The sequence below is a fragment of the Haliotis asinina genome, chromosome 7 (assembly GCF_037392515.1).
Source record: "Haliotis asinina isolate JCU_RB_2024 chromosome 7, JCU_Hal_asi_v2, whole genome shotgun sequence".
NCBI classification, from domain to species: domain Eukaryota; kingdom Metazoa; phylum Mollusca; class Gastropoda; order Lepetellida; family Haliotidae; genus Haliotis; species Haliotis asinina.
This window is the reverse complement of record NC_090286.1, coordinates 9,278,816-9,295,287: the sequence shown is the minus strand read 5'-3', so window position 1 is coordinate 9,295,287 and position 16,472 is coordinate 9,278,816. Positions and strand designations below refer to the sequence as shown.

The 16,472-nt window shown below is 39.9% G+C and overlaps 1 protein-coding gene across 1 annotated transcript in view; it reads right to left on the bottom strand.

Moving 5' to 3' along the window:
* LOC137290200 (uncharacterized) overlaps window positions 1–15,999 on the bottom strand; it is a 30,122-nt gene extending 14,123 nt beyond the window's left edge. Inside the window, exons 1-13 of the mRNA XM_067820923.1 lie at window positions 15,945–15,999; window positions 13,173–13,275; window positions 11,699–11,893; window positions 10,981–11,114; window positions 10,412–10,520; window positions 9,958–10,115; window positions 9,566–9,688; window positions 7,743–7,830; window positions 6,762–6,928; window positions 5,187–5,303; window positions 2,842–2,931; window positions 2,167–2,293; window positions 711–884 (exon numbers count right to left, since the gene is read on the bottom strand). Of these exons, the coding sequence (XP_067677024.1) occupies window positions 711–884; window positions 2,167–2,293; window positions 2,842–2,931; window positions 5,187–5,303; window positions 6,762–6,928; window positions 7,743–7,830; window positions 9,566–9,688; window positions 9,958–10,115; window positions 10,412–10,520; window positions 10,981–11,114; window positions 11,699–11,893; window positions 13,173–13,275; window positions 15,945–15,950 (1,591 nt within the window). The 5' untranslated portion in view covers window positions 15,951–15,999. The remainder of the gene's footprint in view (window positions 1–710; window positions 885–2,166; window positions 2,294–2,841; window positions 2,932–5,186; window positions 5,304–6,761; window positions 6,929–7,742; window positions 7,831–9,565; window positions 9,689–9,957; window positions 10,116–10,411; window positions 10,521–10,980; window positions 11,115–11,698; window positions 11,894–13,172; window positions 13,276–15,944) is intronic.
* Between the last annotated feature and the right edge of the window lie 473 nt (window positions 16,000–16,472).

Genomic DNA, 16,472 nt, shown 5'->3' with positions numbered 1-16,472 from the left:
GTATTTACTTTTCTAACGTAAGAGATTGATGTCACTTCCGGTATTCCTCACATCAGGTGGTGACTAACTGCAGTATTTACTTTTCTAACGTAAGAGAGTGATGTCACTTCCGGTATTCCTCACATCAGGTGGTGACTAACTGCAGTATTTACTTTTCTAACGTAAGAGATTGATGTCACTTCCGGTATTCCTCACATCAGGTGGTGACTTACTGCAGTATTTACTTTTTTTGACGTAAGAGATTGACGTCACTTCCGGTATTCCTCTTACTGCAGTATTTTCAAACTGTCTTCAAACCAAATACATTCATTAATGATTACTTTACGCTTTTGAATACATGGCTTTTGAAAAACAGTTATCAACTGTCACAAGGGATTACTGTTATTGACGGGGTATTTAAACTATCTAAAAGAACCTCGTCATTGACAGTACATACCTTCATGGCGTCACAACTTTTATACTGAATTAAAATACAATGCTGAGATTTATATGTTCAACTGGCAAGGTAAAATTGTGAGGATTTGCAATGTAAGTGTCACTCAGTTCGATTTACCTTTTTGGATTATTGTGAAATTCATCAGTATGCTTTCACTGTAAAAAGACTTGATATGACTACTAATCATGGATTCTGGATCCTAAGAAGTTAAATCCTGGAAGATAATGGACCATTTTGATAAAATAGCGTCTCATGTTTGTTCGAAGCTACAGACCCAGCAGAGGAGGTCGGTCGAGCAGTTTCCCCGAAACGTAGATGTTGTTGTCGTCGGTGTTCACGTGGAGATGTTGAAGGCGGGTCGGCTCCAGTTGTAACCCCACTGAAAGCTCCTTCAAAGCCTCATTTTGGATCTGGACATCGTACGGAAGTAGATCCAGGTCTTCAGAAACTTGAGAACAGAAATGAGCAAACTCGTTTCTCGTACCCCGACTAATATGCTATAGTTTTCTTTATGTCTGTTATGTTTTACTGACATTGAAAGATAAACTGGATAAAGCAAATATCGCCCAAAATACAACAATCCTTTGGATGACACTCTGTAAATATTAAAACGTTGAAGTAAATGGCGTTCATATGTCTGTTTATTTGTTGTTAGCACCCAGCAATATGCCAGCTATATGAATGACGTCAGTCTGGACCAGACAATCCTGAGATCAACAAAATTAGCATGGACCTACTCAGAAGGAAAATGATAACATACACTTTTGAAAACGAATTCGCTATGTAATATCTGAACGATCACAATACAATATTGCCAGGGAGGAAAGGGTTATTCAAGTCATGGAATAAGTTTGAGCAAAACGAAATCCAAATAAACTACGTCCTGAATATTGCAAGATACAAGGCTTTTAGACTTTCAGTATAGATTTCTACAAGGAATTATTTACACACAAAAAAGAATTGGTCAGAATGCAAAAAGTTGACAACGGTCTATGTTGTATTTGCAGAGATGTAAAAGCGAGCTTGTGTCATGTTTACTGGGAATGTCAGGTGACTCAAACCTTTGGGATAAATTTATATTATACAAATTTGGCTGGAGAGTTGTTTTCATCCAGATCCATAGGAATTATCTAAAAACATGATTTGGTTTGGTACTCAAGGTGAAAATAGACTTCTAAATCACAACATCATTTTCGCATATGCAGCATTAAAATATGCTTCCAAATTTAAGTTTAAAAAAAACTCTTAAAAAAATATTCCTTGTGCAAAAACCATGCATCAAAAAATAATAATAATGAAATAAACAACTTATATCATAAATGGAGCTTTCTTGCCCCAGTACCTCACGGACTTATACTGTATTGATTTGTACTTGACATTATCTATACATCATCTATTTAATGCATCATGCATGTTAATAAAAATACCATGAACTAATGAAAAAAAACAAACAAACAAAAAATAAAAAAGCAACGTCCTGAAACATGTCCTGAATGTTGATCGCTACTACGGCGTCAAACAACATTCTTTTACAATGTACTTGAGAGGACCCATTACCTCTCAGCTTGAGAGGTCGTTGGGTAGCTAAGTGGTTAAAGCGTTCGCTCGTCACGCCGAAGACCCAAGTTCGAATCCCCCTTTGGATACAGTCTGTGAAGCCTGTGTCTGATGTATCCAGTCGTGATATTGCTGGAATATGACTAAAAACAGCGCTAAGCAAACTCACTCACCTGGAAATTTGACGCTGAATTCAACCTGCTGTGCGTCAGTGAAACATGGCGTCAGGTCAAACGTTTTCACGGGGTCGGGATGACCGAAGTCAAAGTCATAGAAGTTCATTATCGTCTGTAGTTGAGTCTAGAGAAAATAATGACGCTAACTGATATGTGATGTTGTGTATGACGTCATTTGACACATGATATTGTGTGTCATGCTGACATAAGTGTGATGTCTATGACGTGAGATTACATGTAACGTTGTGTATGACGTCATTCCATACGTTATACTGTGTGTCATGTTAATATATATGTGGAAACAGTCAAGCTTTGTAGATCCATCAACCCCATGGTTATCATACAGTGTTGCTGAAATATTGCTGTGATATAACACAGCAGCGGTGCAACGCATTACTAAAGCACCCACTCACTCGCCATCAATTCCACCTCCCCATGAATTTACTCACTCATTCACTCACCCACCTAATCACCCACTCACTCATCCACTCACTCTCTTACCCACTCATCCACCCACCCAAACACATACCCAGCCACCCACTCACCCACTCACCCATCCACTCGCTCACTCACTCATCAACCCACCCACTCATTCACTCAATCACCAATTCATTCACGCTCCCACTCACTCATTCGCGCACTCACTCAATGAATCAACCAGGAAGATCAGACCTGGTTTATGTAGGTTATCATTTGCACAAGGACATGCGAGTAAGCTCCCTTGTCCCCAGCAACACCCGTGTCAGCGCTCTCGTTGGAACTCTGAAACAAACAAGCCTACAGCCTAGTACCACAACAGAATCACCATGTAAACACGGTGCTGCTAATTAACAGCGTTGTAATGACGACAACACAAAAAATATCATGTGCCAGCTTGGATTACTATCATTCCGCTTCGTGTGAATCGAGACCACCTAATTCTTGTCTGCGTTTGACAAACAAGCATACAAACACAATTTTGCATCTTAATACTTAGTACTAGGATCGTGTCGTGGACCATACGAACGGCTATTACCATGTATAAGCATTAAGCAAAACACTGAAAGGAAAATTTCCTTTTAGGGATTCTATACTTGTGTGGGTTTCATTTCCACCCGACGCTGACACATCCGTGACTAACTCGTGTTATTGCGGGACGGTTACGGAAACGGGCGAACAGGGACGAATAGGGCGAAAGGACATAAGGTGTAATAAGCGACCACATGGAATGTTTGCAGTGGCAGGGAGAAAGGAAATGAGAAGTTTCTCCACAGGATTCACTAAACCTGCTTAAGGGAAGTAGGGTAGCACAGTATTTAAAGCGTTTGCTCTTCACGCCGAATTCTTGGGTTTGAATCCCCACATATGGACGATGTGTGAAGCCCATTTCTGGTGTCTCCCGCCGTGATATTTCTATTGCAAAAAGCGGCGACAACTCAACTAATTCACTCACTTGATTTCTGGACAAGCTAAAAAATACCTCTGTTGCGCAGATTAAAAAGGATCCTTCGATTATTATGTCACTCCCACTAACACGTAAATTTGTGAAATGTAAACATCACCTGCTTAAATCTCGGAAAAAGTGTGTACGTTATCCATGACTAAGAGCAACATTCGTGACTGCCCGTGGTTGCTTGGTAACACGACAGGTAATAGGTTAATGATTTATCGATCATGATTTGATATTCTGGGAAAACAATCTGGACCAAAATCAATAATGCAGCCCCAAATGAATCTATTTAATTTTTCAAACTACATTTACTTTTCAAATAAAATATGCAAACTTCATAAGATTCATTTAAACTCACAGGCTATGTACGATCATACAAAATGTCAAATTTTAAACATTATGTATGACCGATACGGATTGCCCCAGATTGTCACATCACAGGTGTTTTGTACATGGATACGCCATATTTGATGTTTCGATTATGCTGGCTCAACAATGTTCATGTTATATGGCGCCTGCCTGTACATAATCGATTCTGCACCAGAGAATCCAATGATCAGCATCATGAGCATCGATCTGCGCATTTGGGATACTACATGTTTCAAACAATTCAACAGGTCAAGCCTCATGGTCAGGTCAAGGTCAAGGTCTCATATTATGGGATGCGGAAGACCAGTTCTAACCCTGACCTTCACGGGTCTCTCTTTATCTGGTGTTTCTCATTTCCGACCGGTATCAAATTATATTCAAAATTTAATCAGTGTACAATGGAAGCTGTCAAAACCATCAGCTGTCCAGTCTGGTAAGTTGTCAACACCAGTTATGTCCGTGGCTAATGCATTTATCATCATTTAAAAGCTCTGTAATTCGGCAGCCGGCCGTTCCGGATCTCGGCATGATATGAACAGTCCGAGTATGTGTTTATATGGTAACCAACACTGTGTAATCCTGCATGTGGCGAGCCGTCAGCCGAATGTGTATTGTCACCAGTTAACTCTGCACTGAAACTACATTCTTGCCGACGAAGTTAATTTAATATTATGGGTTAAATATGGGTTTGTAATACCGAAGAAAACACTGTATTGCCTTCCATATATCTATCCACGTGAACACTGTCACCTACTATACAAATAACGCTTAAAGTTATGTTTACACATTCGTTCATTTTATTGTGACATGTCTGCTATGTTATTATTGATGTTATAGCTTATGAATAGGACGTCGGTTTGTAGTAACTGAGGTCGGTTTAGAAAAGCCAGTGACTGATATCATGAGCGAATCGATCTTTGGTGAAATAAAACTGTACCAGTCGGCAAACCTTAAGCACCAAGAACGGATTCGGATTGTTTGTTTGTTTGTCTGTTTGATTGTTTGTGTGCGTATAATTGTGTGTGTGTGGTGACATTCCGGCTGAATGACACCGGCCTGGAAATGATCTAGACCCCACAAACTAGAGGATGATATTATGAGCATCATGCAGCTCTCTCAACACTATTTACCCTGGTTCAAGTTATTGCATCTCAGCTTATATTTTACCGCATGGTCATATGAATTCGCATGTCACGTATCTCACATCGTGCATCCCTACCCTGGAGAAATACGCTTCAACTGTAACATTGTCGGCCGCTGTGTTCGTGTAGAAGACTGCACGCTCGCCCGTCACCGTGGCAACAAACAGGTCGCAATTCACCCCGCGTACAGTACGCTGGAATATATGACACCAATATAAAAAAAAATAATATGAATTGCAATGAACGCATCAGGTCGTCTAAGAAGAGAAATTGTAGGCGCGCAGTGATTACATTTAGAATTAAAAAAAGTTTTAATTATCACAAACGTAGTTTTGCAGTAGCAATCCTTCTTATTCTCTAGGGCGGTGGGGAAACATAGCGGTTAAAGCGTTCGCTCGTCACATCGGAGAACCGGGTTCGATTCTCCACTTGTTGACATATTGCTAAAGACGTCTTAACACTAATCTGACTCTCTCACTTTATTCTATAGAAAAAATATATATAGCCACAAAAACATAATAGTAGATAGATAGATAGAAAGATAGAGAGAAAGACAGACAGGTAGATAGATAGATAGATAGATAGATAGATAGATAGATAGATAGATAGATAGATAGATAGATCTACTTTACAATTAGGACTATGGTGTATTGGTAATATACATTTCATGTCAAACATTAAATTTAATAAAGGTTCTTTCAATTTCCATATACCTGAAAAAAAAAAAATTACAATTTTACGATGCCTTGTCCCTTTGCCTTTTGCATTGCCTTTTGATATGAACAATCATTTTGATTGCTATAACGATATCCAAACTGCCTTTTCTCAAAATATTTCTATTTTAAGTGAATAACTTAGCATCCAGACTGTCCTCTAATTACTATGCACTTAATTGATTTTAAAACTGCATGAATATATTTTACACATGTAACTGGTTTACATTAATTAGAAGTTGTTTTTCAGTGGAAAATGTCAAATCCCCAGTGAACGCATGTAAATAGATATGACACATAAATATGCCACAAAACCGCAAAACTTTGCCCAGTTATATTTTGCACCTGGACATAATTATCTGTCGCGCACAAAGTATTACCTACAGCACTAACTATCCAACACTAACAGAAAATTACTTGTCCAACATAGAAATACCTGTCTGTCCAACATCAGTCCACTTTTCTGTCAACACAACAAATTACCTGAGCCACATAAACACAAGAATCTGTTCTGTATATACGAAGAAAGGCATGTTCCCAACGAACATAGGCAACTGAACATAGAAAGAATTATCTGGCCCACACAAACGTAATTATCTGTTTCCCCTAAATGCAACACAAGTGACTGTCAAACATAAAAAAAAATTACCTGTTCTACATACAATCAGTAAACTGTCATATGCTATATTACACTTTATTACACTTTCAGGGTACAGATTCTAGTACTTTTGTTGGGTTGAGTCTCATCCGGGATTCGAAGCCTCTCACACCCACCTTATCGCCAGTACACAAAGTCAGTCGCCTGTTCAGTATTAGAGCAGCACAAAGTCAGTATTAAAAAGTTCAGTATTAGAAATCTATTCCAGATAAAAACACTTTCCTGTGCCACTACAAAATAGCTGCCTCATATATAGTATATATATGATATAATATAATTACCTGTCCAACATAAACAAAATTGGCTTGGAGTCGGAGGAACTCAAGTGGATCGAGAAGTTCCAGGAACCAGTGGTTGTCCTTTCCAACCCTCTTGCTATCCAACACAGTGTCTGGGAGTGACGTCATGCTACAGTTGCCGTACTCCTTGTCAATAGTGTAACGGGTACCTGTGATTGTATATTCATACAGTTGAATGTACTAGTATTTGATGCAAAATTTGTCTCCTTGAGAGTCCCAGAAACCAATAATCATAGTTGAAATTCAGACTTCGATCAAATATGTTTTCGGCACCAACCCAGACCTCTCGCATTCATTGTCGCTAAATGAAAATGGTTTATCACAAGTCTGAGATTCACATCCCTAAGGCTGAGTTCAGTTTTACGCCGCACACAGCAATATACCAGTTATATATCGGTCATCACTAAGAAATCTGACACGCCATGTTATAACTGACGAGCAGTGTCAAAAACAACTGACAAGGAAGGTATCAACATCAAGCTTTTTATCAGTGTGATGATCACGTTTATGTCACAGACAGATAAATTTGACATTTGTTCATTTTGCCCACGCAGTTAAATGAAACTCGGATACCAAAGATGGTTAACCTTGTTTTTTTACAGAAAAGTCAAATTAAAAAAAACCATCATGGACGTTTCCCTTATTGCCTGTAGACCATCGCAAGAGGATAATCTATCCTGATTTTCTGCTGAACATCTTTTTTTTCGCAAAACGATAACCAAACTCATGAGACGTGCCGTGTGTCGTGAAACCGTTAAATAAAAACATTTATTTGCCATATATTCTTTTTATGTTCAGGTCTGTGTACGATTTTCAGGAACTATGCTTTACGGCTGGAAGGCTGGTGGCACACTTGAAACGGGAACTACCTGCACTTTGATGACGTCAGTTCGGAAGATTCTTTCTTCCAAACCTTACTATTACACCCTCACGTTGAGGACAGATATCCTGTAAAATACTTACCCCTATTAAAGTCGTCTATGCGGATAGAGGGACGCCCGTGTTCGGCGTAGTCCATCCGTATCACTTTGTATTCTTTGTCGTACCACACCTAGACAGAAAGGTCATTGTACAAGTAGTTGGCACTGTCTGACTGTCATTAAATTATTTAAGGAATCAACTGTCCGAAGACATCTTGTAATATTTATCATGACATAAAAGCGAACATTCTTGATGTCAATTTCTGTAATATATATGAGGAACAGTATATTCTTAAGCCTTTATCTGGTGAACGAGTGAGTGAGTGAGTTTAGTTTTACGCAGCACTCAGCAATATTTCAGCTATATGGCGGCGGTTTGTAAATAATCGAGTCTGAACCAGACAACCCAGTGATCAGCAGCATGAACAATGCAATTGGGAACGATGACATGTGTCAACCAAGACAGCGAGCCTGACTGCCGTTAGTCGGCTCTTACGACAAGCAGAGTCACGTTTTATGGCAAGCATGGTTTGCTGAAGGCCTATTCTGCCCCGGACCTGCACGGATCATCTGGTGAATGAAAACTCGGAAACGGACCGGTATAAGTAGGATACACAACGACGAGGCGATAACAATGGTGGATACTACTATAGTGCTGACTGTAATCGAAACGGATACGTGCAGGCTAGGATTAATCCAAATGCAAAACTTTGCAAAACTTTGTCTATTGCATATCAAGGATGAGTACCTATCAGGATATTAATGCATGGATTACGAACATACTCCGAAAGGTCAAGTTCCTCACACTACAGGAGCTACCATCCGTACATATTCATCATTTAAATGTGCATGGCTTCCAGATGCTATTCAAAAACTTAGTTGTTTTGAACTATACAGATCAGGAAAGCAACATGGGTGAGGCCATACAGTCACATCCATTGTGTTCTTTACATCAGCACACATGGTGTTAAGAGGCAACATGATCCACCGTTCAAACTTAAAAACTTAAAATTGGTAAGGAATAAGCAAGCAAGACTGTGACATTTTAGTTGACTAGTTTAATGAGTTTTTTTAAATGTTGTTGAACTGTGTCATTCCTTCATTTTCCACCCAGTTATCAAATATAATGAACTTTCATGAAATGACTGTATATGTATGTTTGTAGAATGTCCACCTATACGCTTCTGTCAGGTTGTCAGAAATAATGAAGTTCAATAGATAGAATATTCGACAAATTCCACAGAGCGTCTTGTGATATTTTTTCACCTTCTAAAATCCTAAAATCCTCGTTTTCTACAAACCGTCATGGTGTTGAGTAGGTGAGTTACTTTTATCACCTCCCTTCGAAGTATTCTACAACACGACACATTCAATACATAACGTCATACTATTAATGTCACACACCTGACTTTCATCAAGTCACATTTAGGTCCTTCTTGCTTACTGGTATCCTAATATTACTGCGTCAGAACCCAGAACCAAACTGGTATTCATTCTTTTAAAAAAAATAGGAGATCCATTATCCTCCAAAACCAACTTTTGACGCCGTCATATAACTGTTTATATGTCCTAGGCGAACTACAACGCTAACCTTGACAAACATCACCTTTCCGACACATCCTTCCAGAATAGTGATCGCAGTGCTACGAGTGTCGTAAATCCTTATTGACGTATGACAGTAACTGTTATGATCATCTTATCGCTAAGAAGGTGCGGTGGAACAGGTCCAGGATGTTGTAAATCTCATTGTCAGGTGTGAAGCAGAAACATATAGTTAAAGTACCAACTCGGCAAGATTCATTCACGTATGTTTAACACTTGTCATGGCAACATCTATACGTAATTTATTTCAATGAGTACTCTCACCTGTTTGTTGACTGTGTGTGCACCCGGCACGTTAGTATCTTCCAACCGGAAGTAAAACTGATTGGCTACCTTCGGTATCAGTTTGAGGCTCTTCCGGTTTGGGCAGACTACATTTGGAGGTGTCTTAAAGGGAAACACACGTTAATACAGAAGGTCCTCTGTTCATTTCTTATCATAAAGGCCAAAATTTAGAATTGACTGGGCAATTGAACGTCAGTGATGACAGCAAGTTTTCGCGTAAAGTAACAATAAATGCGAATCACACTTTAGCAAACACTAAACAGCGTATTCAGACTTTAAGGAAAAGAATCACAAATTTACATATTTGATGTAAATGTGATACAAGATAGCGTATTTTATGTCTCTGATAAACGCGATTGAGAATGCTTTACCTCAAAAACAGTGAGACCAGGTTCTATCCCCGGTCGGAAGTCGTAATAATCGTAAATATGATGAAAGTTCCGCTGACCGGAAGTTGACCGCATAATTCCTGTGACGTCCGCGCGAACTGGGACTTGGGGATATGTCATGGATGTTGTCCAGTTGAGAGCTGTTCACACGGGAACAATTAAATACATCCACAAATGTCAGTTTCTAAACTGCGAGGCTAAAGAAATCAGTGAAAGGTGATTAGCGAGACAGAAGGCCATAGCCAAATGCAACAGTTTATGATCAAATTATATGTCAACTTTGTAAAACACGTTTAATATTTGGGATTTCCTACCATCCACATGTAAATGTAGATTTGGATTTCATGTGTAGTGTTTCAAAAATGCCTGTTATTTCTGTTACCTAAATGAGTGAGTTAAAATTTAAAGTCACCACGGCAGCATTTCAGTCTTTTACCTGAGAAATAGTAGTCGAGTGTGAAGTTCGCCTTGAAATAATCCCAATACATGCAAGTCCGCCACAAGTCACAGTTGATACCGCGAACTTCAGACTGTCCCAGATAGGTCTAGAGAAGAAGTGATTAAATGATTAGTGTATTTGGTGTATTTTATACACTGACTAGCACACACCAAACCCATAAGCAAAACTATACTGTTTAACAGTTATTTGACAAAGTTACGAAAGCAAGAAAGAGTAAACACACGCAGAGCCATTGAAGAAACCAGAGTACTCCCCCCACCCCTACACACACCTAGCACGATAACATCAGTGAATGTTAATTCTAATATACAGAGAGTAACTGGGCTAGCCCAGTAGCTAAAGTGGTCGCTTGTCACGTCCAAGGTCCGGGTTCGATTCATTTCGTGGGTACAATTTATGAATCTTATTTGTGGTGACCTCCATGGTAAAATTGTTGGGATATTTCTATTTCATAAAATTAAACTCATTACAATCATGAACCCCCGGGAGGCTGAGGAGTTTTAAGCTTATTTTGGATTTAGTTCCAATTAAACTACCATACTCACTTCACCATAACGTTTCGCAAACTTAATGATGTCGTTTGTTGAGAAGATGTGCCCGGTGCCGTTGATGCCGATGTCCCCAAATAGGTACAGATCCGCAGTGTCGTTGGACATTATCTTAGTCACACAGACGCCGTCTTTGGGATGCAAGAATATTCATTGAGGTATCATTTGTATCAGTGAGCATGTTGTATATGACATCGACAGGGTCAACAAAGCAGTCTGATGCTTAATCGATTTAACTAAAGAAATTATACATGTGAAAGCTGTATAGGGCCCAAAGGAATGACCAGCGTTACTTGTCTGAAGAAGGTTCAGAATATTGCACACTCAGGGCAACAGCAAGAGCACTTGCACTTGTTTGCAATGTTGCACTTCATAATAAAAAAAAACACTTGAGTGTTGCACCATTTTTGAGAGGGGGTGGTGTTTTAGCCTGATCGATAAAGCTTTCGCGCATCCTGCAGAAGACCCGGGTTCAATTTCCCACATGGGTAAAATATACGAAGCACATTTCTATCGTCCTCTGCCGTGTTATTGTTGGAATCTTACTTTAAGGTGAACTCACTCACTCATATGGTTTATTTATGGCTACTACAGGATATGATGACATGTCATGACGTATGATGCGTTAGTTACGCACTTGTTCCTGGTAGCGTAAGTTCAAGAATGTTTTGTGTGATTACTAAGCAACCAAAGGTGTTATTGTCCAAATGCTTACCTTGTACCGTGTACACCTGGCCTGCCTTGTAGTCGAACACCATGTCTATGAAGTCTCCTCCTCTCACAAACGTTAACGCTGCTCTGTTGCTGTCATCGTCAGCATACTCAGCAACTTCCATGGTGAAACCCTGGTCGATTAAATTCGCCTCCAGTCGGGTCTGGAAGCTAGGGGGCAGAGCGGGAAATGGCGGATCTATCATAAAGAAAGGTCTCGTTAACTTATGGGCGTGTATCAGTTTAATAAGGTGTATGTTGCGGTAAACAGTCGTTGTTGAAAAATCATCACTAATCGTCACAAAGATGATATTAAATAGTTCTAGTCTGCCTCCAATGATTTTTTTTATAAACACAAACAACAATTTATTGGCTTGCGCTGTAGCTCTTATATGAAAGGTGACCGCTTGGCTCACATAAAATACTTGGGTGTGGTGTTTGGGAGTTGAAGTTGGCGCGTGGATATGGTAGTGTTGGGTGTGTGGGCGGTATGTAGAAATCCTGCATCCAGCAACCACACTTTGATTCGTTCTTAACTCTTTCACTAACTCTTTCACAGTTTCACTAACTCACTCCTTCATTCAATTCTTCATTCACTTCGACACTCACTCTTTCACTCACTGCATCACTCTTTCACCCACTTCTTCACTCACTCACCCTTTTCTTCAGTCATTCACTCACTTCTTCACTCATTCCTTCATTCACTTCTTCATTCATTCACTCACTCAACCCTTGAATCACTCATTCGCTTCTTCATTCAATCACTCACTCCTTCACCCACTCACACATTCACCTTTGCTCACTTCTTCACTCTCTCCTTCACCCACCTCTTCACTCCTTCACCCTTCCTCCGCTCACTTCTCTTCTTAACTCACCTCTCCACTCCTTCACTGACTTATTCACTCACCCCTTCACTCACTTCTTCACTCTGTCACTCTCTTCTTCACTCATTCACCACTTCTTCAATCATTGACCCGTGACGGTCCCGGTGTAGAATAGGCCTTCAGCAACCCATGCTTGCCATAAAAGGCGACTATGCTTGTCGTAAGAGGCGATTAACGGGATCGAGTGGTCAGGCTTCGCTGACTTGGTTGACACGTGTCATCGGTTCCCAATTGCGCAGATCGATGATCATGTTGTTGGTCACTGAATTGTCTGGTCCCGACTCGATTATTTACAGACCGCAGCCATATACCTGGAATACTGCTGAGTGCGGCGTAAAACTAAACTCACTCACTCACTCACTCTTCAATCATTCACCCACTTCTTCACGCATTCACCCACTTTTTCCTTTACTCTTCCCCTTCTTCACTCACTCCTCCACTCACTTCCTCACTCCTTCACTCCCTTCTTCGATTCTTCACCACTTCTGAGCTTACTTCTCTTCTTCACTTCCTTCTTCTTTCACTCCTTCACTCACTCACTTCTTCACCCATGCACCCAGTCGCTCACCCACTCACATTCAGATAAATACATACCGGATGGTTTTGACTGTGATGATCCGGATGTACAGTAAGAACCATTTGATGCCGCGCTGGCATAGTGAACCACAGATGCAAGCAGCAGAATTCCTGCCGTAATCTGCAACGAATATATAAATGGAATCAGACACGATTAAAAAATATCTTACGCTATATCCAATGCAATTCAAAGCACGTACATCACAACAGTTAGTACTAGTCTAAAGCTATCTACTACTTTGTGATAGATAATTTGTGTGAAAGGATGACGTTCCGATGCAGAACTTTCAGGTCCAGTTAGTGTCACGTCATTGTCATGTCTAACAATAAAGTAGGCCACCCAGTTGTCGCATTCACAGTACAGAGTTGCGTCCCTTGAACATGCCGTAGGAAAAACTACGGTCTTTGGTTCGAATCCAGGAGTATCTCTTCGCCAAAGTGCAAACATTTTACACCATCACATATGGCTTTTCGCCTTCACATCAACTATCATTCATCGTGATACCGTTCAAAGCTGTGTTAAACTCAAGCGTACACACTTAAGTACACTTTATCATCAATATATTATGACAACTATACCCTGTGTTAACTGTTGTAGTACTTTGCCTTTTCTTTAAAATGATATCAGTACACAAATTCCTACGGAAATGACAGATGCTCAGTGCTTTAAAAGCCTTATGTTGTGTGCAATATGAATTAAACGCAAAAGTAAGACAGTTGTTCACTTCAGGAAACTGTTTAGATTTGTCCGATTGCTCAGGTGTATGGTCTAAACAGTCCATAAGCACACGAAGGCTGTATTTGTATGGCTGTCTAGAATTACTTTTCGCGACGCTGTCCAAGTTTAACTACAGGTTTCACCTGTCCAACAATATGTAAACCAGTTTAGAAAGTTGTCATAGATTCCACGTCAAATTATAACCTTCCCCAGGATATAATGCTTAAAATACATGGTTTCACGGTGTTTGAAATGAAATTAGAAACTTGTTTACCTTTCTAACAAAAGGTGTTTATCTATGTTGATAATTAGCCTTTATTTCTACAATGTACCCTACCTCAGGTTTCCTTAATATTTTAGTGAGTGATTTTTCACACACAATATAAATCTTAAATTGTTTCAATCAAATTTAGACTAAATAAGTAAAAAATGTTTTAATTGAAGATGGAAGTCTGACACCTGACAGTTGGGATTACGTATTTTGTGTCCCCCTCCAAAAGTATATACTGGCGCAACTGTCATAACCGATAGCTGAGTATACATAATTCGTTTACAAAAGTGGTCTGTTGTTGAGTGAGTTTAGTTTTAAACCGCACTCAACAATATGCCAGCTGAATGACGACAGTCTGCAAACAATCGAGTCTGGATCAGAGAATCCAGTGATGAACAGCATGAGCACCGATCTGCGCAATTGGGGACCGGTAACATGTTAAGATATATTTCACTGACTTGATACTAGATTATCAAATGAGCTATGAAGCAGTAATATCACACAGCCAAGAAAACATGGAGACCTGCAAGCTAGGGGATGATAGCATGAACAGCTTCCCTCGTCTTCATGTGAGTGAGTGAGTGAGTGAGAGAATGAGTTTACATGTATGCCTCTTTTAGCGAAATCCTCAAATATTACGGCGGAGGTCACCAGAAGTAGGCTTCACGTAATTTACCCATATGGGGAATAGGACCCGGGTCACTGGGCTACCCCACCGCTCTTTGCCACGATGTCACTTTATCTGCAAAGTCACCTTGGTCGTTAGCAGTCTCACACAAATATCATGGAATGCGGGGGATCTATTCTGACCCCGTGCAGAATAAAGGTGAAAGTAAATTTGCATGATGTTCCACTGTGAATGAGCCTAGTTAACGAATTGTTGAATATGTGGGTGACTGTATTTTCTTTCCCGTCACTTTGAACTGTAATTTATTTATATCAGCTATCCATCAGGGAAAGCATCAAGCGAGTGAGTGAGTTTGGTTTTACGCCGTTTTTAGCACGATTCCAGCAAAATCACAGCGCGGGACAATATACCAACGAGGGAACACTTTAACCACAAGGCTACATCGCCGAGAAAAGTCTTAGAAGCATATTATTACATTCCATTCGTTTAGAATAATGGAGACGTGTGAAAATGGAGACGTTTGCGGCTTCGGTGAAACTCACAATCACTGGTATGGTATAACTAAACCATACAGGTAGAAACATACAGAAGTGAACCAGGATTCGAGCCGGGTAATACGTTCAATGACAAAGGGGAATAACTTTGTACAGCAGATTGCGGCGCCTTTGCCAGTGCCCTTTTTACCCGCTGCGTTAATGAAAACATCTACGTTCCCTCATGATAGCGTTGAGATTAATCGATTCTTGATGTCCGTTGGGGGTGGGAGGTAACCTGGTAGTTCAAGCGTTCGTTCGTCACGCCAAAGACCCGGGTTTGATTCCCCACATGGGTACCATAAGTGAATCACATTTCTATTGTCCCCCGCCGTGATATTGCTGGAATATTGCTAAAAGCGGCCTAAAACCATACTCACTCACTAACTCACTCTCACCAAGATGTCCGTTGCCATCTTTCGTTGCATTCGGCGTGAGACTGAATCGTATGGTTGAATCTGTACCATGTTCCAACCAACATGGCTGCGTTCTAATTATTTGTTTATCGTTCTAATGGGAATGTAAACTATATCATCTCTCTTCCTTAGATACTAATATCCCATCTTCAGGATATATAAGAAGAGAGAGTTTATAACATACATAAAACATATAAAGTTTCAGGAGATGTAAAGATATTTACCTTCATTGTGATGCTACTCTACCACGATGTCACAATGAGCTCTGACCCGACGGACAGTTATAACAAGCTGCATATTTACCGTATTACCCTAATAAATGGCAGTGTCTGTATGATTGTTTAATGAAATATCACTCGTATTCGTTCATAAACCTCGGGGTCAGTCCATCCAAAATGATGCTCATTATGTATTTTAACTCACTTGTAATTGGAATTTATCATTATAATCATTAAAAGAATTATTGAGTCTATTATTAATACACCATCAGAACTTGATGTATTTAATACAAGGTGTAAATATGAGGGTGTGCGTTCAGGAGAGAGACTATGGTATGCCAAGAGATAGAGCTCCTGTTGATTTTGTTCGGACATGAATGTGGTGTTATCACTGTCGTGTTAGCCGCGGATATCTGTACATCAAAGGTCGAATTGATTGCAACACTAATCAGAAATTTCAAAATTATATTTCACAATGAAAAACACAATTGCGTAACTATTTTTAGGACAGACAGTTTCACTTTCGCAAATCTC